General features: G+C 41.3%; 1 protein-coding gene across 1 annotated transcript in view; it reads left to right on the top strand.

Moving 5' to 3' along the window:
* Nucleotides 1–21,954, top strand: part of LOC100560903 (regulator of G-protein signaling 2) — a 57,521-nt gene extending 35,567 nt beyond the window's left edge. Inside the window, exons 3-7 of the mRNA XM_016991839.2 lie at nt 432–514; nt 2,808–2,873; nt 8,674–8,735; nt 10,458–10,624; nt 21,448–21,954. Coding sequence (XP_016847328.1) covers nt 432–514; nt 2,808–2,873; nt 8,674–8,735; nt 10,458–10,624; nt 21,448–21,639 — 570 coding nt within the window. The 3' untranslated portion in view covers nt 21,640–21,954. The remainder of the gene's footprint in view (nt 1–431; nt 515–2,807; nt 2,874–8,673; nt 8,736–10,457; nt 10,625–21,447) is intronic.
* The last annotated feature ends 1,907 nt before the right edge of the window (nt 21,955–23,861 follow it).

Below are 23,861 nucleotides of genomic sequence, written 5' to 3'. Positions count from 1 at the left end.
ATCTGTAGATCCTCCAGTACAGTTATGTGGTCAGTGCTTGCTGGAGGTTGACCACTGAATTGCACTGGATGACTAACACATCCTAGAGAAGTATGTTCTGAAGAAATCTCTAGATCCTCCATGCTAAGGTTAACCTCCATCAGAAATTAACCATAGAGTGGCATTGGAGCATGTAGAAATGTCTAGAGAGAATACATTCATCAAATTCTTTGCTTTGCCCAAAGTCAAGTAAACATTCTTGGGAATACCAAAGAGCATAAAAACTAGGTTTGGGGATCGACAGGGATCCTGTAGGATGCCCTTTGCCCATCCCTCCCACAGAAACCTGAAAGATTGTAAATAATTTGAGTCCACCTGCTACTTGATTTACTTTGGCAATTGGTAAACCCGGAGTGTTACAAGATTTGGGCCCTTTTCTTTCTATATTTCAGTCCCTGGCCTCGAGTTTGGAGTCAGATTTGGGATCGGATTGTGACAGCACTCAACAGACACGACAGAGACAGAAAACCCGACGGTGAGTGAGGCTATGAAGCTTAGTGGGTCTATAGTGTAAGGTTATACAGTATAAGCCTGACCCTACCATAAGGCAGAGTGAGGTAGGTACATCGGGATAGCAAATTTGGCCATCAAAGTGATTGCCACTAATGCATCATCATCGTTGTTGTTGTTATTGTTATTGCTGCTGCATTTTACTGGCAGGGAAATGGAGAGAGAGAGCCATTGTGACATTTTCTACTTCAGGTGCATTCACACTGTCAAATTAATGCCGTGCAAATGTTAATTGTTCTGTTTCAATGCTGTGGAATCCAGGGATCTTTAGCCTTCTCTGCCAAAGTGTGCTTAGACAGACCCAAGTGGAGAAGGGTTTAGAGAAAAGAGAATTGCCAATGCGATTCTAGGCTGCATCAATAGGAACATAGTGTCTAGATTGAGAAAAGTAATAGTCCCACTCTGTTCTGTGTTGGTCAGACCTTACTTGGAATGCCATGTCCGGTCCTGGGCATGATAGTGCAAGAAGGATATGGACCAGCTGGAGAGAGTCCAGAGGAGATCAAGTGAGATGGTCAAAGGTCTGGACGCCAAGCCCTATGGCAGGTGGCTTAGGGAGCTAGGTATGTTTAGCGTGGAGAAGGGAAAGTTAAACATGCTAGCCATGTTTAAACGTTCGTAAGGATGTCACATTGAAGAGGGAACCACTTAGTTTTCTGCTGCTTCATAGTCTAGGGCAGGGGTCCCCAAACTACAGCCCACGGGCCACATGCGGCCCATCGAAGCCATTTATCTGGCCCCCACGGCACAAAGGCAGAAGGGGGTTGGACTAAATGGCCCAAGGGGTTTCTCCCAACCCTCTTTATTATTATTATTATTATTATTATTATTATTATTATTATTATTATTATTTATTAACATTGAGGCTGGGTAGTCATCTGTCATGGGTGCTTTGCTTGTGCTTTTGGTGCACAAAGGCAGAAGAGGGTTGGGCTAAATACTATTATTATTTTATTTTATGACACAGTAAACAAGATAGATATGCTGGATTTCGTATCACAAAATCACAAGTCGAACACTTTCCAATTGTCTAGGACTGTGTGATGTATTTTCAGATGATGTGCGCAGGTCCCAGTAGGATGGCCTTTTGCAGTTGGCAGATCGTAATTTTGTCAATGTCCATTGTTTCCAAATGCCAGCTGAGATCTTTTGGCACGGCACCCAATGCACCCATCACCACTGGGACCACCTGCATTGGTTTCTGCCAGAGTCTTTGCAGTTCAATCTTGAGGTCCTGATAGCGGCTGAGTTTTTCCTATTGTTTTTCGTCAATGTGACTGTCCCCTGGGATGGCAGCATCAATGATCCAAACCTTTTTCTTTTCCACAACTGTGATGTCTGGTGTGTTGTGTTCCAGAATTTTGTCAGTCCCACAGTATCTTTGTGTGTTCATTTTCCAATACTTTTGCAGGTTTGTGATCCCACCAGTTCTTTACTGCTGGGAGGTGGTACTTGAGGCATAAGTTCCAATGAATCATTTAGGCCACATAGTTGTGCCTCTGTTTGTAGTCTGTCTGTGCGATTTTCTTACAGGAGCTGAGGATATGATCAATGGTTTCGTCGGTTTCCTTGCACAGTCTGCATTTTGGGTCATCAGCTGATTTTTCGATCTTGGCCTTAATTGCATTTGTTCTGATGGCTTGCTCCTGGGCTGCAAGGATCAGGCCTTCTGTCTCCTTCTTCAGGGTCCCATTCGTGAGCCATAGCCAGGTCTCCTCCTCATTATTATTATTATTATTATTATTATTATTATTATTATTATTATTATTATTGCTTGGTGGCCAACTATAGTCCGGCTCTCCAGCGGACTGAGGGATCGTGAACTGGCCCCTGTTTAAAAAGTTTGGGGACCCCTGGTCTAGGTCATGTAGCAGTGGTTTCAAACTACAGGTAGAGATTCCACCTAAACATTAAGATGCACATCTGTCAGCAAAATGGGAATATTCTCCCTTGGAGTGTGATGGAGTCTTCTTCTCTGGATGTTTTTAAACAGAGGCTGGATTGCCATCTGTTGGGAGTGCTTTGATTGTGCCCTCCTGCCTGGCAAAATGGGGTTGGACTGGAGAGCTCTTCCTATTCCATGATTCTAGCTAGAGGCTCATTTTTCCCCAGCCTGCTGTTTTTCTTTTTCTTTTTCCATTTCAAACCTTTCCTCTCTCCTCCCGCTTAAGTCATCATTTACACGTTCTGCTGTGCCTTTTGGCCTCAGCTGCCTCTTGACATCATTATGATTATGATTTTCCCTATTATCATTACAGAAAGAGGAATAAAAAAAACTTCCTACGACTATGGAGCTCAGGAAGCCAGGACATGCACTCTCTAAGGTAATTGGCCTCTAATGCTTCTGCTATCAAGCATGACATTGCGTGCATTCACTTTAATGTTATCTAGAAAGGCCTCCGGATATTGTGATGGAAAACGAAAAGGGTGCTTCAGTAGTCTGCCTAACTTCTAGCCCTGCTTTTGTAAACAGGGACAGCCTAATAGGAAAGAAGGGGGAGCCCGCTTGAATAACAGTGTCCAGGGGTCCCAGGTTAATTAGAAAATTCATCAAGATTATACACATACACTCCCATCCCAGTGTCTATGGATACAGGAGGGAAATGCATCTATCAAACTTGAGAAATATACACAGTGCTGCTACAAGGAGGCTTGATTTTTGGTTCTCGTGAATCTATAACTCCCTGCAGCAAAGAAGGTGCATATTATTTTAGCCTGCATTAATAGAAGCATTGAGTTGCTGTGAGTTTTCAGATCTGTATGGCCATGTTCCAGAAGCATTCTCTCCTGACGTTTCGCTCACATTTATGGCAGGCATCCTCAGAGTTTGTGAGGTCTGTTGGAAACTAGGCAAGTGGGGTTTATATATCTGTGGAAAGTCCAGTTTGGGAGAAAGAACTCTTGTCTGTTGAAGTAAGTGTGAATGTTGCAATTGGTCACCTTGATTAGCATTTAATGGCCTTGCAGATTCAAAGCCTGGCTGCTTCTTGCCTGAGAGAATCCTTTGTTGGGAAGTGTTAACTGATTGTTTCTTGTGTTGTCGAAGGCTTTCATGGCCGGGATCACAGGGGTGTTGTATGTTTTCCGGGCTGTATGGCCATTTTCTAGAAGTATTCTCTCCTGACGTATTGCCCACATCTATGGCAGGCATCCTCAGAGGTTGTGAGGTTGTTCTTCCCTCACCCAGGACTTCCCACAGATATATATAAACCTTCCATGCTGAGTTTCTCCATACCTCACATACCTCTGAGGATGCCTGACGTCAGGAGAGAATACCTCTAGAACATGGCCATACAGCCCGGAAAACATACAACAACCCTCTGATTGTTTCTTGTCTGGAACTCCCTTGTTTTCTGAGTATTGTTCTTTATTTACTGTCCTGATTTTTGAGTTTTTTAAATACTGGTAGCCAGATTTTGTTGATTTTCAAGGTTTCTTCTCTTTGTTGAAATTGTCCACATGCTTGTGGATTTCAATGGCTTCTCTGTGTAGTCTAACATGGTGGTTGTTAGAGTGGTCCAGCATTTCTGTGTTCTCAAATAATATGTTGTGTCCAGGTTGGTTCATCAAATGCTCTGCTATGGCTGACTTCTCTGGTTGAATTAATTTCCAACAGACCTCACAACCTCTACGGATGCCTGCCATAGATGTGGGCAAAACGTCAGGAGAGAATGCTTCTGTAACATGGCCATACAGCCCTGAAAACTCATAGCAACCCAGTGATTCCGGCCATGAAAGCCTTTGACAACAAATAGAAGCATTGTTTCCAAATCAAGGAAAATGATATCCCCACCATATTCTGCAACGATCAGGGCTTGTTTGGAGTACAGCATTCAGTTCTTGGCATCTCTTTTAAAGAAGATGTAGACGAGTTGGAGCAGGTTCAGAAATAGCTAACAGGAATGATAAGGTATTGAGAACAAATATATAAGGAGATGGTGAAGGAGCTGAACATTCGCAGCTTGGTGAAGAGAAGATTGATTGTTGTCATACAGAAGTGAGGCAGACCTGATCCTGCATTAAGCATGGGGTTAGACCAGGCATGGGCAAACTCTGGCCTTCCAGGTGTTTTGGATTTCAACTCCCGCAATTCCTAACAGCTGGTAGGCTGTTAGGAATTGTGGGAGTTGAAGTCCAAAATACCTGGAAGGCCAGAGTTTGCCCATGCCTGGGTTAGTTTCAGTGGTCCATGTGACCCTTCCAGCTTAATGATTGTCACAATCATGTTATTTAATTATGACATCCCCAATGCAGGCTCACAGCATATGGACAAACGGGAACAGGGATAAACCGGACAGGAAATATATAGAGGTTAAGCCCTATATATATGGGCCGTAGAGCATGATTCACGTATTCCGAACAGTAAAGACATTTGGTATCCTCAAGCTCCTATGCGACTTGAAGAACTCCTTTGAAGATAAGTGTAACTCTGTAGCAACCAAGTCGATGCACAAAAGGGACTTACCATGATTCTATGAAGATTTGAAAGCTTGTTGATTTTATGGGGCAATCCAGGTCTTGGATAATAAATCAAACTTAATAGCCATTCTGTTTGCTTATGTTCAGTGAATCCATGCATCTAATCAAATACACTATGTTCAATGACTTTATTAGCCATTAAGATGCCATCAGATGGAAGTGTAACTATTTGGGAGGGTTAATGACGGCATTGTTTTTCCAATTATGAAATCTTCCCTATCATGAAATTCTTCCATTCTCTAATAGCTAGCATTGCAAGCAATGCAAGACACAAAAAACCCCTATTCTGTACCTAGAACTCTTTTACTTGTGTGCTTGATTTCCTTCAGCAACATTGTGTGCTCCTTTCTTTTAGATGCCTAAACTATATCTCTAAAAGCTAAGCCAAAGTTGCAATCCTAGTAATTTGGAGACTAGAGGAAAGTTTCTTGGGGGTGGCAGAATTTGCCTTTGAAAAAGCAAAGCTTTCATTGTTGTTGCCTCCCCATAGATTTACAACCACACAAAAATGTTACTCCTTCAAGTTTTGCCCAGCAATCAGAATCTGGATAATTTCAGGACCAAAGCTATGGTGTGAGAGGGTATGTAGGAGCATGCCTTGCCTTTATATTTTGAGAGCCTGCTGATTATTGTAAAGCAGATCTGTTCTTAAGTTGCTTGCTTTAGCCTAAATGCATTACCTGATCAAGTCTGCCTGACTATGGGAAACAACATTAATCACCCTGTAATGGATGTGAACGAACCACTTAAGGGATAGGTCACTTGTAAGTAGAAGTGGAGGAGCCTGAGACAAGTATTTGGCAGCTAGTGTGTGAGAAAGAGATGAAAGAGGAAGTCAGCCAGAATTATTTTGGATGTGAGTTGGATACAGTGTAGCCTGTAGATCTCAACCATACCTTTTGATAGTGTGTGCCCTTGAAAGTATGGCAGTCCACAAGTTACAAACATCTGACTTACAAATGACTCCTACTTAAGCCATGGGGAGAAGTGGGTAAGAAATAAAATTAGATTATTATTATTATTATTATTATTATTATTATTATTATTATTATTATTATTTCGTGTCAAACGCATTGCACAAATAGATAAGTTTAAAACCTGATAAAATAAAGGGATCACATAGACCAAAAATGGGCAACAGCAACTTCATTGTCTGTAGCTTTAAACAGTTCTTCCTCTGTGCATGAGGCAGGGCATTGTGGGCAAGCTTACAGATGCTGAGTTGTTCAGACCCACAGTCGCACAAGGTGGAGGATTCCTCTCGGTAGTGCCATTTTGCCAGGTTGTCTTTAGATCTGCCAACTCCGCTTCTGAGTCTGTTTGGGAACTTCCAAATGGCCCATTCTTGGTTTGCCTCTGGAGGAAGACCCTCGTGGGGGGCCATCCAGTTGGGATGGCCTGATTTTGCTGCCTACAGTGGTATTCTTGCTGTTGCTGGGACCATATCACACTAGAATTTGGATCCACTTTAAATCCACTTTAAATCTACTTTGGGGGGGGGGGGTTAAAGGGCATAGCCAGACAGGTCTTGTGCCTCACTAAACTACTAACCCCAGAATTCGGCAGGAGGCAGAAACTGGATTTAAAGTGGATCCATGCAATAGGGTGGAATTCTCTGCCCCGGGCTGTGGTGGAGGCTCCTTCTTTGGAGGCTTTTAAGCAGAGGCTGGATGGCCATCTGTCGGGGGTGCTTTGAACGCGATTTCCTGCTACTTGGCAGGGGGTTGGACTGGATGGCCCATGAAGCCTCTTCCAACTCTACTATTCTATGATTCTATGATTCAGTGGTGTGATGAGGCAGTTGAGGAACATTTAGAGGAGTGGCGGTTGTCATGAAACCTATCTTTGATTGGGAGGAGGCTGATAGCCATACAGTGGGTGGCTTTCACAGTGTTCAACCTTATTTCTTTTGCACTTGGCAGCAACTTCCCATCGCACATCAGGGAGGGGGCAATGCTAGCTAGCTTACAGAATCTATCAACAGGTGTAGGTTTAAGACACCCTGTGATTATTCTACATGTCTCATTCAGTGCTATATTCACCTGCTTATATTATTACTATATTATTATATTATTATATGGGTAATATAGGGGTAAGACAACAGGAAGTGAGTGGAATCTACCTCTTGGAAGGGAAATTAATTCCTGGAAGACTTATCATGGGGAAAAGGTGCCTCCATTGAAGCTTTCTCACCAATCCTTGTTTCCACATTTTTCAAAATCCAATTGTCACATGGATGGAAAGTGAAAAGAAATCTTTTGAACAGGGGCACAGAAAGCAAAACAAACACCACAGGGGTGTTAACCCTATGCTTTCCAAAGCTAAAAATAATAGATAGATAGATAGATAGATAGATAGATAGATAGATAGATAGATAGATAGATAGATAGATAGATGCTGGAGTTACAGGTACATTTTTAAAGTGAATGTACCTGTTTCCATTTACATACAAATTCAGCAACAACAAACCTACAGAACCTACCATGTTCTGTGTGATCCGTCCCACTGTTGTCTTGCTGTTACTGCAACTTGCCTGATTTTTGTGATAATCTCCATGATTTAAACAAGCTAGAGTTCAGAAGTTGTTGTGTCTCCTTCCTTATTGCCTGAGCTGCCCATCATGAAAAACAAGCTGGCAAAAGGGTGAGAGAGAAACAGACCAGAATGAGGAAAGAAGGCTGGTTCATTTTGTAGCGTGGAAAAATTTGCGACAAAAGCAACAAACCATTGCTTAGCGTGACATGAAAATGCAATCATCGTATTTTCAGGTTGCAGTTACTGATGATCTGAATAACAAAATGCAAAGGGGGAAGGTATTTTTTATCATAGAGGAAGAAAACATGGAGTTGTGAGGCCAAAATATGCTTGTAATGAATGGACAAAATGGATCTTGATGTGTTTTAAATTTTTAATCCTCTTTGTTATCCTGTCCATTTATCCTGGTCTTCCAGGAAGAGCTGCCCGCCATTTAAATCTGGTCCTGGGCCAAAACATCTTTGTAAGGAGTTGATGGTGCATAGGCTTTTTGCCTGTTTACTGGGGATGGCATGAGAGTTGTGATTAACTCATTAGAGTTGGGGACTCGACGGATGTGTGCTAATGCTCCTTTAAGGATTGTTCAGTCTCCCTGAGTGGACAACTGATAGCAGAGCGAGCAGAAATCAAGAGAAAGCACGCACACAAGAGCAGTTTAAAGTTGGAAATAAATACACAAATAAATATTTGGCATTTTCCCTTTCAAGTGCTCTGTCCATGGAAATGTTCATTGTTTGGGGAAATTGGGAGACCTTAATAGAGGAGCAGGGAAAATGTGACCCCAGGGGCAACCCCATGGCCCTCTAAGATTGTTGGGCTATTCTCAACACATTGTTCCCACATAAGTAATTTCTTTTAAAACCAGTACTTGCACTTCTAATCATTTTATGTGGCTAAAAAAAGACCTTTTGCGGGCCGTATGTTAACCACAAAGATGCATTGGAGAATCAAGATAAACATATTAATTTAAACCATAAATAATCAAATCCACAAAAGTGAAATCCGTAAAGTGTACAACAAACAAAGGCTCCCAGCATTAGAGAGGATACTTCACAAGCCGCAGCTGTTTTAGATCTCTTAGCTGATTTTGATGTGTTTTTTTCCTTTCAGGCCGACTCCAGAGGAGGCCCAGGAATGGTCTGACTCTTTGGAAAAGCTGTTACTTCATCCATGTAAGTGTGTGTTGTTCACCAGCCATCTTAAAAGTGTCCTTTTCTGCACAGCTCTGCATAGGGAACCTGAACAAGTGAGAATCTGATGGCCAGGCCTGAGAAACTTCAATTGGCTTCAAATGTTTTTCCACCCATCCCTTCTTCAGACTGCCTTTTGTTTGACCAGGGACAAAAGCATCTCTCCATTTTCTTTCAATTCCATTTGATTTTTTTCTAAATCTTAACTTTGGTCCATTCTAAAGATAAAAGCATGTGCCGGCTTTTTTTATGAGAGATGAAATGAAACTCTCCCTCATTTGCATTGACCCACTTTCATTAGGAAAGCTATTTCCAGCATGCCTGGTACAAAACTGTTGAAGATGGGCCACTGTTTGAGGAAAGGAAAGAGAGGTGACAACTACATTTTAGCCCCTTCCAGGATTGGTCACTTCTGTGCATGGAAGGTTTTTGGATGCGATACTCCTTTTTGAGAAGGCAAACCTTGTAAAAACCCCTAGTCCCGGTTTTTCAATAAAGGAACTAGAAGGCAGAGGAGACAGAAATACACAGATTTATTTGCAAATAGAGCTGTGGGTGACCATCCTGAAAGGAAGGTGGCACACTGACTGAGATTTCACATAGGGTTTTTATAATATTTTTGCAGGTGCAATTCATTTCACAAACATCCTTGTTCTGACACCCTCTCCTTCTTTCATCTTATTCCATCCTGCACATGGCACCATTTGGTCAGACATTTATCAAAACAACAAACAACAAATGTCCAGCTATCAAAATCAAACTGAAACAAAACACCATCTCTGATCCTCACATCTAAGGTTCCTGAGGTTTTATTGCCCTGCCTGTATGTGTGAGTTCCTGGTCAATAGATTTCTTTTGCATTCCCAAGGAAGGCCATGGGCTTGTTTATTGCTGCTATTCAATAGCGTTTGTGGCAAACCCTTATTGCTCTCTTCTAACACTTAAAAAGACTATTTAATCAACTATTATTAATATCATTGCTATTTATGAATCAGATTAAAACAAATTAAATCAGTCCCTTGTGTCCCTTCAATAGCACACAAGGCCTTCTATGCCCTAGTCCAAAAAAAAAAAACATACATGTGTTCAGGGCCATAACCAGAACACATGTATATCAATATTTGCTTGAGATAGTGCTTGCAGATCTGGAGAGACTTAAATTTTTTGCATCTCATAGACTTAGCATGGGGATTTGGTTAACTAGTTAAAATTCATGAGTAAACCAGGTTTTTTTTTAACCTGAAAAATGGGTGGGGGGGGGGGGGTTGAACCCTTAAAAAAGCCTCTGGCTACAGGCCTGCATGTGTTTACCACACTTACGAGATGCTGGGTTTATCTCCAATTTTAGGCACACTTTTGTATGGAGTGAATGCCATTGAATGCATTAGGAATGAATTCTGAAAACAGTAGTCAATGGGGAATCCATCTGGGTCTGTCCTTGGATTGTTCCCGGGAGAAGAGATTTGATTTACTTTCCCTTCTCCTCTTCTTTGCCCAAACATCCTAAGGGTAATAGTCTAAACTGCTAGCAGGAAAAGAAAAAATACAAGAGTGTGATCATTTATTCCATGTCTATAGTTTGGATGCAGTTTGTGGTGCTTTTGGTTTGCTTCTTTGTTTATTTTAACAAAACTCATTAAATTTCAGGAGTAACATAAAGAAGCACAGTAAATGTTTTGATTCCTTGATTTCCTCTGTCTCTAGATGGCCGAGCTTCCTTTCACGCTTTCTTGGAGTCAGAATTCAGCGAAGAGAACCTGGATTTTTGGATGGCATGTGAAGAATACCGGAAGCTCCGAGGATGTGAGAAGCTCCAAGAAAACGCGCGGAAGATATATGATGAATATGTCACAATCCAAGCCCCTAAAGAGGTAGTAAATGCTTATAGTGGTATCCAAACTCTGTTTTTGTCTTCCGGATTCAATGTTTTTGTTTCTGAGATGGACTGATTCTTTATGATAAAGGAGTCAAAACTGTGCTCCTTGAAATATATCTAGACTCCACCTCCCATCTTCTCTTATATAAGCCAGATTAATAGGACTGGAGTCCAATAATAGCTGGAGTTTCCCATCCTTGGTTTAGGAATATTTCATAAATGCAAGTGTGTATTCTTCCCAATCTTGTTCTCTAAGGGAGCAAAAACTCTGCAGTTTTTGAAGACGATTCACAGTTCAGGATTCTGCACATGGTTTTGATGCAGAGAAATCATTTACCATGCAGAAAACAATATTTTGCTAAAATAATTTTAAAAATAACATTCTGTTACCTATACAGAAAATATTGTAGTGGACATTGATCTCTTTGCTAGTCACACACGAATGCCCCATAGCAACATCACATGGACCTCTATAGCTGGTAGGGACCAACAGTGGTGACACGAAAGACGAGCTTACTGTCAATTTTCATGGATGTACAAGCAGTCCCTAAGTTACAAACATCCGACTTACAAATGACTCATAGTTAAGAAACGGGGTGAGACAACAGGAAATGAGAGAAATCTACCATCCAAAGGGAAATACAATCCTGGAAGAGTTATTATCATGGAAAAAAGGCTTCTCCACTGTAGCTTTATCACCACTCCTTGTTTCCACAAAAAGCCAAAGTGAAGGGAAATCTTCTGAACAGGGGCACAGGCAGCAAAATAAATTATAATAATAATATACTTTGCTTTATATAATATACCTTATTTATAGAGGTGTTAACCCTTTCCTATGTTATACAATAGTGAAAACCATATATAAGCTAGAGAACCTGTCTTGTTCATATCTCAGGGACTGCCTGTAGTCTCAGCCCAAATGGACACACTAAACTTCAATGCAGCACCACAGCAGGTTCAGCCAAGTGCATCTGGCCACTATTGTGGTCATTCTGGGCCATTCCAGAGCATAATGCTTCCAAATCATTTCTAGTTTGTGGCAGCCCTATCCCAGGGTTTTTTTGGCATGATTTCTTCAGGGGGAGTTTGCCTTTGCCTTCTTCTTAAGCTGTGGTCAAACTGGATTTAAAGTGGATCCATGCAATAGGGTGGAATTCTCTGCCCCGGACTGTGGTGGAGGCTCCTTCTTTGGAGGCTTTTAAGCAAAGGCTGGATGGCCATCTGTCGGGGTGCTTCGAATGCAGTTTTTCTGCTTCTTGGCAGGGGGTTGGACTGCCAAGGTTGGACCTTGGCCCACAAGGTCTCTTCCAATTCTGTGATTGATTCTAGGGAATGTGACTTGCCCAATCTCAACCAGTGGGATCCCATGACTGAGTGGAGCTTCCAGAGTCCTCATCCAACACTCAAACTGTTACACCATCCTGAATGGCTTCCATGTTGAGGGGAGAGTGATGTAGTAGTTAATCTGTTCTGAATTTTAGTCTGAATTTTAAATGAGATATCCAACATGCTCCACCCTGTGCACCAAATAAGTTAAGTTGTTATTGGATCAAAAACCCAAAGTGGATCCACCATTCCACTGACATGGGAGCCATCAGTCTCTGCTGGTGCTGCAAATAGTATGCAAATAGTTGTAAAGTAGGAATCAAACAGCATTGGAAAATTCCCTCTTTAGCACTGAAGTTTCTGGAATCAGCCCCTAGTCACGCAGGCATGAAATTTCTGGGAACTGTATAGTCAACAAAAACAACAACAATGAGTTTTCCCAAGCATTGAGAAATGATGCACAAGGGAATACAACCATTAATATCATATTGCAATAATATAATCTGCCAGAGGGCCAGAGAAATGGACTCTTCTTTGTCTGGCAAATAATCTGGGATATTAATGAGGCTTTTCACGTTTTAGTGGTGATCTCCTATGATGACGATGAGTGGTGCTTATGATAGATGAGCCTAAAAGGAAACCAGTGAAATGAGAGAAATAATCAATCAAGAACTCCTTTTTAAAAATCCTAATTCATGCCAGCAATTTAAATGCTAAAGTGCCTCATTTCTTACAGGCTAAGAAGTGTGATTTATCCAGCAGAATAGCACTTATTAAAAGCTCAGTGTGTTTAACATGTTGGAGTTATTCAAACATAAAGTAGGCATTGCTGAGTCCCTGAAAAAGTTTTTTGTGTATATGTACATATATGCCAAGGGCCAATCTGTCTCCCTGAACCATTCTGGAAGCCTGCCAATCTGCTGCCAGATGTTGGCAACGAAACACTAAAAGATATTAAGGCCAACATTACAAATCCTTTTCCTTTCCCATCAATTATTCATTATGATTATTATTATATTTATTCATCCCCCTCCCCCAGAGGACTGTGATCCAAAGCAGCTCACAACTTTAAAAAACATACCATTAAAAACATTAAAGAGAGATGTTGACAAGCTGGAAAGTGTCCAGAGGAGGGCAACTAAAATGATCAAGCGTCTGGAGAACAAGCCCTATGAGGAGCGGCTTAAAGAGCTGGACATGTTTAGCCTGCAGAAGAGAAGGCTGAGAGGAGACATGATAGCCATGTATAAATATGTGAGGGGAAGTCATAGAGAGGAGGGAGCAAGCTTGTTTTCTGCTGCCCTTGAGACTAGGATGCAAAACAATGGCTTCAAACTTCAGGAAAAGAGATTCCACCTGAACCTTAGGAAGAGCTTCCTAATTGTGAGAGCTGTTCAGCAGTGGAACTCTCTGTCCCGGAGTGTGGAGGAGGCTTTTAAGCAGAGGCTGGATGGCCATCTGTCAGGGGTGCTTTGAATGTGATTTTCCTGCTTCTTAGCATGGGGTTGGACTGGATGGCCCGTTAGGTCTCTTCCAACTCTATCTATATATATAAAAGAGTGATGGCATCAGGGCAGCGGACAAAACAACAAAACTACAGGCCCCCCAACCTCGAAATTTGACAACACAACCCATCATTCACAGCTCTAGGTTGATACAACAAAAAGAAAAGAAAAATAAAGTCCTAATTACAGGGAGAGGAATAATAGCTTTTATCCAATTGCTGCCAGTTTGAAGGCTAAGCTCCACCCACTTGGTCTCCTAGCAACCTACTCAGCCCAGAGGACAGGCACAGTTAGGCCTCACTTAGGCCTCTTCCACAGATTATCAGATTTGAACTGGATTATATGGCAGTGTAGACTCAAGGCCCTTCCACACAGCTATATAACCCATTTAGAATCTTATATTATCTGCTTTGAACTGGATTATCTTGACTCCACACTGCCATATAATCCACTTCAGTGTGCATACTAAACATAAAGACAACCATACAACAGACATTCAATACCACCACTACCTCAACAATTTCTCACCAACACCACCAGACAATGCCACAGCAACGCGTGGCCGGGCACAGCTAGTGATTCTATGAAAGAAAGGTATTAAACATAGAATTAAATATAATTAAAACAATTCAGTTATGGATAAATGAATAAGTTTTCAGAACAGCTCTTAAAGACAGTTCACAGCACGATGCAGCACTTTGTGTTTTAAAAGCCTGTGATGATAAAAAAAAAAGGTCTTGGCTTGCCATCGGAAGGACAACAAGGAAGGAGACATTAATGGCTTCCCTGCAAAGAGCCCTGGGCAGCCACCAAAAGAGTCCTTTCTTGCATCTCCACCGACTCAGCTTACGATGTAGATGGAACTGAGAGAAGGGCTTCCCCTGAGGATCTTAGGGCTCAGGCAAGTTGGTACAAGGAGACACAATTTGCTAAATAGCCTGGATCTGAGCCACATGAGCTTTATAATCATCAACACTTTGAATTGTGCCCAGAAACAAACTGGCACCCAGTGGAGCTGAAACAACATGGGAGTTGTTTGATTCCTGTTCCCAACCCCACTTAACAATCTGGCACAACTCTCTGGACCAGCTGAAGTTTCTGAACACTCGTCAATGCTCCATATCTTTTCTGCTTGTCCCATAGACCCCAAATTTCAGCTGACCAGTTTTTGGGATAGCAGTTGAGGGCTATGAGTCACATGTTCCCCATCCCTGTTGTGTGTACATGTGTATGTGTGCATGCCCACTTACATATTATTATTATTATTATTATTATTATTATTATTATTATTATTATTATTATTATTGTTGTTGTTGTTGTTGTTTCCCCTCGTGGCTCAAGGTGGGTTACAATATCATTAAAAACACACAAATCATCTAAAAAGTTCTACAAAATACACATACTAAAACATATTTCTACCAAATTAGTATTAAAATACACAGGGAAAAAATCAAACATGAGATGCAAGTTTTAAATACGTGTAATATCATAAGGTACTTAACATGTAAATCAGGCATGGGCAAACTTTGGCCCTTCAGGTGTTTTGTACTTCAACTCCCACAATTTCTAACAGCCGGTAGGGAGTTGACGTCCAAAACATCTGGAGGGCTGAAGTTTGCCCATGCCTGATGTACATGCTTCTATGTTAGAAATTTCTACACATACAGAGAATTTCCTAGAGTAATTTAATTTTCCACTTCACTTCTGAAATAAGTTTTAGAAATGTTCCTGACCTTACAAAGTGGAAAACTGACTAAATGTTTTTTTAAGGAAACTTTAACCCCATTGGTCCAAAAAGAGCAAAGACTGGAGGGTATCTATTGGACTAGCAGGGGTACAATAAAGTAGAACTGTAATTATTTAAAGTATCAGTTGACGATATACGTAGGCAGTGCAATCCCCATATCCACAAGACCTGTGATTTCCCTTATCTATGTCTGGAAACATATATTCTCTCTAGGCATTTTCATGATCCCCAGTGGCAATGAAGAATCTAGAAATATTGAGAGGTGTTCTCTCTAGGGATTTTCTAAGCCCTCCAATGCAATTCTATGGTGTGCTGCTTCTGGAAGCCATTCATTTCAAAAGGGTTCACTATTTGGGTTGTTGTATGTTTTTCGGGCTGTATTTTCTCCTGACGTTTCACCCACATCCATGGCAGGCATCCTCAGAGGTCCATACCTCACAACCTCTGAGGATGCCTGCCATAGATGTGGGCGAAACGTCAGGAGAGATACTTCTGGAACATGGCCATACAGCCCAGAAAACAAACAACAACCCGGTGATCCCGGCCATGAAAGCCTTCGACAACACAAGGTTCACTATTTGCAACTTAACATTTCTATGTGTCCAAAAAAATTTCCGCACAGATATGAATTGTACTGTAGTTTGGACTTGCAAAGAAAAGCGGCAGGCAAAGTGAACAAGGAAATATAAATATTAGGAATAGAAGGGTTCTAGAAGTGCCTGATTTTCAGTATGTTGTCTCAGCAATGCTAGATATATGGGGACATAACAAAAATCAACTGAGGGGGCAGAATTCTTATTTAGAGAGGCAGTGGTCTCATTTTGCATGTTCCTTCCCGTAACTACATTGCCTGGCCGAGGGATGCTTCATTCTCCTGACACGAACAGGATACTGATGCCTAACTGAGCTGGAAAACTCTAAAACATTTCATCCTGTCTCTCTTGATGTGGGATGGAAATCTTTGAATATTTGTGGGTAAGGTAAGACCCCCCATGTCCAATCACATTGCTGAACTTACCATGAAAACAGTGGACACTATTGAAATGAACAAGCTGGATGTTACCCTAGAGCAGGCCTGTAGCCAGAAAAAAAATCAGGAAGGGTTGAAACATTTTTTCCCCCAGGATGACTTTTCAGGCCAGTGTCTCCTGATCTGGCACGAGATCTCAACATTAGCATCATTGTGCTAAGGTTCTTCACAGGTAACAGGTCCTGAATCATAGTTCCCTCTTTCAGCCAGATCTTGTTGGCCATAGAGGACAAATAGTTTCCACAATTCGCAGGAGTTTCTTTCTATTTCTGCTTTCTTCTTATTTCCTTTATCATGACGACAGGTTATATCAGGATGTTTTCCACTGTGAATCAGCAAGAAGTTTTCAGCCAAGCACAAATTGTTCTGATGGTAGTGTTTTTTTTGTATCTATTGAAGACTTCTATTGCATTTTTCCATCACACAAATGGTTTAGTAACCAATGCACCAATGCACCTTTGCCCCCAACTTCTGCTCCAAACACCACACCATACTTACAGAGTGCATCTTGTACATGAAATGAGTAGGCCAACCAGGGAAATCTGCTGAACCATTTGGGTCAACAATTTAGATGTCTCTTTTTATCCACAGGAAATACATATCCTGGCAATGGAGTCTGTGGATTTTGCACTAACTGAGCTTTCACTTGGTCATCAGAAACAGTCTTGTTCATATAGAATCCAATAACTAAGAATGACACCGCTTCTTGTCTTTGCTCCTGTTCCATGCTTTATTTCATAGAATCATAGAATAGTAGAGTTGGAAGAGGCCTCATGGGCCATCCAGTCCAACCCCCTGCCAAGAAGCAGGAAATTGCATTCAAAGCACCCCCGACAGATAGCCATCCAGCCTCTGCTTAAAAGCCTCCAAAGAAGGAGCCTCCACCACAGCCCGGGGGAGAGAGTTCCACTGCCGAACAGCCCTCACTGTGAAGAAGTTCTTCCTAATGTTCAGGTGGAATCTCCTTTCCTGTAGTTTGAAGCCATTGTTCCTCGTCGTAGTCTCCGGGGCAGCAGAAAACAAGCTTGCTCCCTCCTCCCTCTGACTACCCCTCACATATTTGTACATGGCTATCATGTCTCCTCTCAGCCTTCTCTTCTGCAGGCTAAACATGCCCAGTTCATTAAGCCACTCCTCATAGGGCTTGTTCTCCAGACCTTTGGCAAGGCTTGGATTATATCAGTGGTTTTCAACCTGTGTACCATGCTTACTGAATGAAAATCCTTCCGTGAACCTCCTTCCTCTTTATTTATTTATTTATTTTGTTCATTTTATTTCTGCAGAGCTGACCATTGCATTGGATAGACCGCATCAGCTCTAGATTATTAAATATGGTTTTCTATGGACGAGCAGACGACAACTACTGGATGGCATATGTTCTGTATCAGAAACTACAGCTGTTGTGGTCTATCCAATGCAATTTTCTGAATCAGCATCCCAAATAACCAAACTGAATCTAAAGCTGACCAAAAACTTATTTGTAACCATTTTGGAACTAATGTTGAAGAATAGTCCTTGGTCAAAGTGGTCCATAGTCATGTGGGCCCTGGTAAAAAAAAAGGTTGGGACCAGTGGATTATATGAACCAGACACCTCAGGTTCCACAATTTTCTGAGTTCTGACCTGCAAAATTCCACTCCTTCCCACCCCTTAGGCTTTGCCTACGGGCTGCAGGTAGACCAACTTGGTCGCTTCCACTATGCCAGCTATTTCTGCTATTGCAATGTACATTGGTAGAAAAGTAGGTAATGATAGTGTGAATAATCAAAATTTGGTTGAGATAGTGCTTGCAGTTCTGTAGGGATACTAATTTTTGCTTCGCATAGACTTGGCATGGGGATTTGGTTAACCAGTTAAAATTCAGGAGTAAACCAGGTTTTTTTACCTGAAAATGTTTGGGGTGATTGAACCCCCGAACTCCCTTCCCCTTGGCTACAGGCCTGGCCTAGAATGACCTGGAGGACCTAGAAAATTCATAGAGAGGTATCCTCTGTAGAAATTTGTCAGGTATTTCAGGATGATTCTATAGGAACTTCGGGCAGAAGCTTGCCATACATAGAATGGCTTGGGGGACCTAATCTATTTCTAGAGGAGGCATATTTATTTTATTTATTTATTTACAGTATTTATATTCCGCCCTTCTCACCCTGAAGGGGATTCAGAGTGGATCACAATGTACATATACATGCCAAACATTCAATGCCATTAGACAGACAGACAGACACAGACAAAGACATGTCTTGATGGATGTAGATAGGAGGTTGCACTGTATTTCTGACAGTTTGCTTTCTTACTTAAAATTCTTGCAGAGAGAGTGAATAGGTGAGGATTGAAAGTGATTCAACAGAAACTATTAGTCATTCTCTCTGTGTGTATATCTGGTTTTGTTGTATCCTTTGATCAAACAGGTTCTGCAGGTATTTTCCCCAGTAGGTAATACAAATCCTACCAGACTTGTATAGCAGAGACCACTGTAAGATTAGTGTAATACCCCACATGCAGTGATGTCTATTTAATACTGATTTCATCTCTCTAATTAAACTAATGCTGGCCTTCAGCCAATGAGGCTGATGGAAGGGACTGAGTTAAGTGGAGCTTGTCCAGCCAGATCTAGGCTACATTTTCCTCATTTTTTAAAATCCACGTTCTATATAATCATAGTTCCGTTATTTATTAATCTGGATTTAATAGTTGCTTATTGACTTCCCACAGCTTGACTCTTAAAACAGTGGCCCAAAGGAAAGGGCTTTCCAAACAGATTTTCTTCTGTTCCAGTTTGGATGACTGAGCTTTGGAAATGTTTCTCTGTTTTCAACTCTGGGATCATTCGCTCCTCCTTACCCATGCTTTGCCGCGCGTAACCCATTTCTCTCTTTTTTTTTAATTGGAAAAATTGTGCTGTTCTGCTATTTGGCCATTATTGTGAGAATCTATCATTTCGTGTCTTCATCAGTACAGTACGTCAGTTCATCAGGAGCCGCAGTAGTGCAGTGGGTTAAACCATTGTGCCAGCTGAACTGCTAACCTAAAGGTTGAGTTGCTGACATGAAGGTTGCCGGTTCAAATCCACGAGACGGGGTGAGCTTCCGTCTGTCAGCTCTAGCTTGTGGGGACATGAGAGAATTTATTTATTTATTTATTTACAGCATTTATATTCCACCCTTCTCACCCCGAAGGGGACTCAGGGTGGATCACATTACACATATAGGCAAACATTCAATGCCTTTTAACATAGAACAAAGACAAGACAAACATAGGCTCCAAGCGGGCCTCAAACTCATCACCTCCTGGTCAGAGTGATTCATTGCAGCTGGTTGCAGCTGGCTTGCTCTCCCGCCTGTGCCACAGCCCAGGCCAGCAGGATGCTAACACACCCGGGTGTCCCCTGCGCAACATCTCTGTGGATGGCCAATTCTCCTACACCAGAAGCAACTTGCAATATGTTCTCAAGTTGCTTCTGACATGTTAAAAAAATCTATATGTCATTTTGTAGTCGTGCAGTTCCGGTTCCCTGAGTTTACTGTTAAACAATTAGTTGAAAAAAATGATCTCTGGAGAAGTATCCCACAGTGTCTGGAAGTCAACTAGAAAAAGAAAAGAGAAAGGATTAGCACAGTAATAACCTATTGACCTCATTGATGAAGATTATGCAACAGAAAAGCAAGAGTTACCATGAGTGTATATAAAGTACATTTTAGAAAACCAGAGTGGAAACCTTTGGAGTTGCTAAATGTAATGACTGACTGCAAACTTGGTGAGATATTCCCAAATGTAACTGTTAATTTGAAAATGTTGACAATTCCAGCTTCAGCAGAAAAATCGTTTAGCAACCTCAAGTCAATAAGAAAAGCTTTTAGAGTCTGCCATGTCCCAATCTCGATTTAGCAAGATTGTGTATTGAATCAAGCATTGTCTGAGAAATTGATTGTGCTCGTGTTATTAGAATTTTTTCAGATTAAAAAACCAGAAAAGCTCATTTTATTAGCTCATTAGGCTTACCGTTGCTTTGTATAAAATCTATTCTTATCTGGTCATTGTGGTGGACAGAGAATAAAGCATTTATGAGAGTTTAGCAGTGGTCATATTCAGATAGCCTGATTAGTCATCACGTTGAATGAATGCTTTTATAAGCATTCACCAAAAGCTGTCCATGTTGTTCACATTTTATCTTAACCATATTTTTCTGAAAAGAATGGGAAAATGATAACTTCGAAATATCATATTATCCCATTAGCTTTATTTGAAAAAATATAATCGAGGATTTAAATGAGAGGAGGATCATAAATCAGTGTTGTTCTGCCTTCTGAAATGTATTTTTGGCTCCTCCTACACTGCCATATACATCCAGATTAGCTGCTTTGAACTGAATTACATGTCAGTGTAGATTTAGATAATGATGTGGATTATTATTATCTGAGGGGCCATGGTGCCGCTGAATCTGCTGACCTGAAGGTTAACAGTTCAAATCTGCGAGATGCGGATGAGCTCCTGTCTGTCAGCCCTAGCTCCTTGCCAACCTAGCAATTCAAAAACATTGCAAATGTAAGTAGTTAAATAGGTACCGCTTTGGTGGAAAAAAGGCAATCTTGCTGGCCACATGGCCAGGAGGTAACATCGCTGGCTCCTTGGCTTGAAAACGGAGAAAGAGCATCTCCCAAAGCCAGAAATGAGCACCGCCTCCAAAATGAAAGGAGAAGCATTTGCCTTTGTTTGTGTTTGTATGTATGTGATTGTAAAGGCATCAAATGTTTGCCTATCTATGTAAATGCTGTAATCTGCTCTGAGTCCCCTAGAGGAGAAAGGTTGAATATAAATTAAGTGTATTATTATTATTATTATTATTATTATTATTATTATTATTTGCTTTGATAATCTGGGTTATATGGCAGTTTAGAAAGGGCCTTGGAGGCCTTGAGCCCTTGGTAATTTTGGGCAAGTCACACTCTCTCAGCCTAGAATAAGGCAGTGGCAAACACTCCTCTGAATAAACCTTCCCAAGAAAACCTCATGATTTCACCATCAGTCAGAGTTAGCTTGAAGGGACATTAACAACATCAGTTTTCCAAAGGAGCCCAGAAGCTCTCATAACTTCCACACCATTCAGGGCAGTGAATGACAAGAAAAGACATTTCCAGGTTTTGTACAAATTATAGCAGAAAGTCTTCCCTTTTTGTAACATACCTAATCATTTGTTGTATCCCCTCTTGCAGGTAAACCTCGATTCCCAAACCCGAGATATCACCAACCGGAACATTTTGCTGCCCACCCGCTCTTGCTTCGAACAGGCCCAGAGGCGCATCTTTGGCCTGATGGAGAAGGACTCGTACCCCCGATTCCTCCGCTCTCTTGTTTACCAAGCCCTGGTGCACTCAAACAGACAGCAGGCCAATGGGCCTGTGTAAACCTACTGGACTTACTCTCCATTTCTCCAACGGGGCTGATCAAGGAGAGGAGGAAAAAAAACTCTTTTCTTCAGCCTAGAGTTCCCCTGCTAGCTCGTTTATGGCCTGTCTGGCCAAAAAAACTCATGAAGGAAGTGGATTATTTGCTTCTCCGAGGCCAGTTGGACCACTTCTGGTGACACGGTGGACTTCTTATGTTGATGAATAACTTTTTCTGCAGATAAAAGAGATCATAGAAAATTGGCGCTTTACCTGTTTGATGCAGCAGGTTATTGTGGACTGATATAATATATATTAGAATTCTAGAATCATTCACTGAACTGTGTCTGTCCCATTCTTCTGTAGGATCAAACCTGAATTATACCTTATTACAAGGTCAGACCAGTCCAAATCTCACAACACAGCATCCCTAAGTAATAATAATAATAATAATAATAATAATAATAATAATAATAATAATACAAAGACTCTGGCACAAGCCAGTCAAGGTGGTCCCAGTGGTGATCGGCACACTAGGTGCAGTGCCTAAAGACCTTGGCCTGCACTTAAACATAATTGGCGCTGACAAAATTACTATCTGCCAGCTGCAGAAGTCCACCTTGTTGGAATCTGCACGCATTATTTGCTGATACATCACATAGTCCTAGACACTTGGGTAGTGTCTGACATGTGATCCAATACAACAGCCAGAAGAGTGTCTGCTGTGGACTCATCTTGTTGTGTTTCTAATAATAATAATAATAATAATAATAATAATAATAATAATAATAATAATAATACTGCAAAAGGCCACCCTGCTGGGATCTGTGCCCATCATCCGAAAATACATCACACAGTCCTAGACACTTGGGAAGTGTTCGACTTGTGATTTTGTGATATGAAATCCAGCATATCTATCTTGTTTGCTGTGTCATAATAAAATAAACAACTTTATTTATACCCCGCTCCATCTCCCGAAGGACTCGGGGTGGCTTACACTGGGACAAGCCCAAAACAGTATTACATCAATAAAAACAGTAACACAATAAAATCACAATATAATAACACATATTACAAAAGTTAAAATAAATTAAAATGTAGACAGTAATCCCAATCCATAGTCAAGCACCATAGGCCATGGGCCATTTTAAGGGGAATAGAAATCTGAAAATGCATATTCTTCGGTGACTAGGGATGAGGACGACTAAAGATAATAAAGTGCATGGAATGGCCAAGGTCTAAGTAAAGCACATGGACAATTAAGTATCAGTTACGAGAAGGCACCTGTGAACTTCCACGTTTTCAGATCTTAGAGCCCATGTGGGTTCAAAGGGGAAGATGTGTTCACGAAGATAGGCAAGTCCTGAGCCATTTAGGACTTTATAGGTAATCACCTGCACCTTGAATTGGGACCGGGAACTGATAGGCAGTGCCCTAGAAATCAATCTGCCCTGACCATCTTTCAAAATAGATCTTCTTTTTTTTTTTTGGTAGTGAGCACTGCTCCTTCATATTTCCTTCACATTTCTCACAATGCCTCTTGAGTATTGGACTATAACTGGAGTTTGATTTCAACAATTGCAATAATTTTGAAAGGATGTTATTGCAAGTGAAAAAGTGTGCATGGAGAGTGTCAATATCTACATGTGCAGTCGTTTTCTCTGGCTGTTCAGTGGCACTGCTCTGCTCCGACATTCAAACAACATAAAAACTAAAATAGTTGCTCATTCATCAGTGCCGGTCAGAAAAGCACTGTCACTGCATAGGCCTATTGGAAAGGGGATCAGTGTGAAATATTGGAAATAGTTACTCTTTTGGACTACAGCTCCCAAACAATGGTGTCACTAGGGGGATAAGAGGGTGCAGACCTCAGGAGGTAGTACCAAAGTCTAACAATGAATTGCTTCTTTATGTGCCTGTATGTGCTTTAGACTTATGGCCACCCATACATTTATTTGGGTTTTCATGGGCAAGGAATACATCAGAGATGGCTTTCCAATTTTTCCTATGAAATACAGCCTACAGCACTTGTAGTCCATACTTTTTTCTGATGGGTTAGGGACTGAACCGCTATCAGAAAATGGTATTGGTTGAAAAGTGGAATCCAGTTGTTTTTATCCTGCAAATGCAAGACTAAACACTAAATGGTGTTGAGTTGATGTGAGGAAAACCCCAGTGTTCCAAAAAAGCAGCCACATTGGTCAAAAGAGTAGAAGTAAAAAGAGCAGAACATGCCAATAATT

This window comes from Anolis carolinensis, chromosome 2 (assembly GCF_035594765.1).
Source record: "Anolis carolinensis isolate JA03-04 chromosome 2, rAnoCar3.1.pri, whole genome shotgun sequence".
Classification (NCBI taxonomy): domain Eukaryota; kingdom Metazoa; phylum Chordata; class Lepidosauria; order Squamata; family Dactyloidae; genus Anolis; species Anolis carolinensis.
This window is presented reverse-complemented; position numbering and strand designations above follow the sequence as displayed.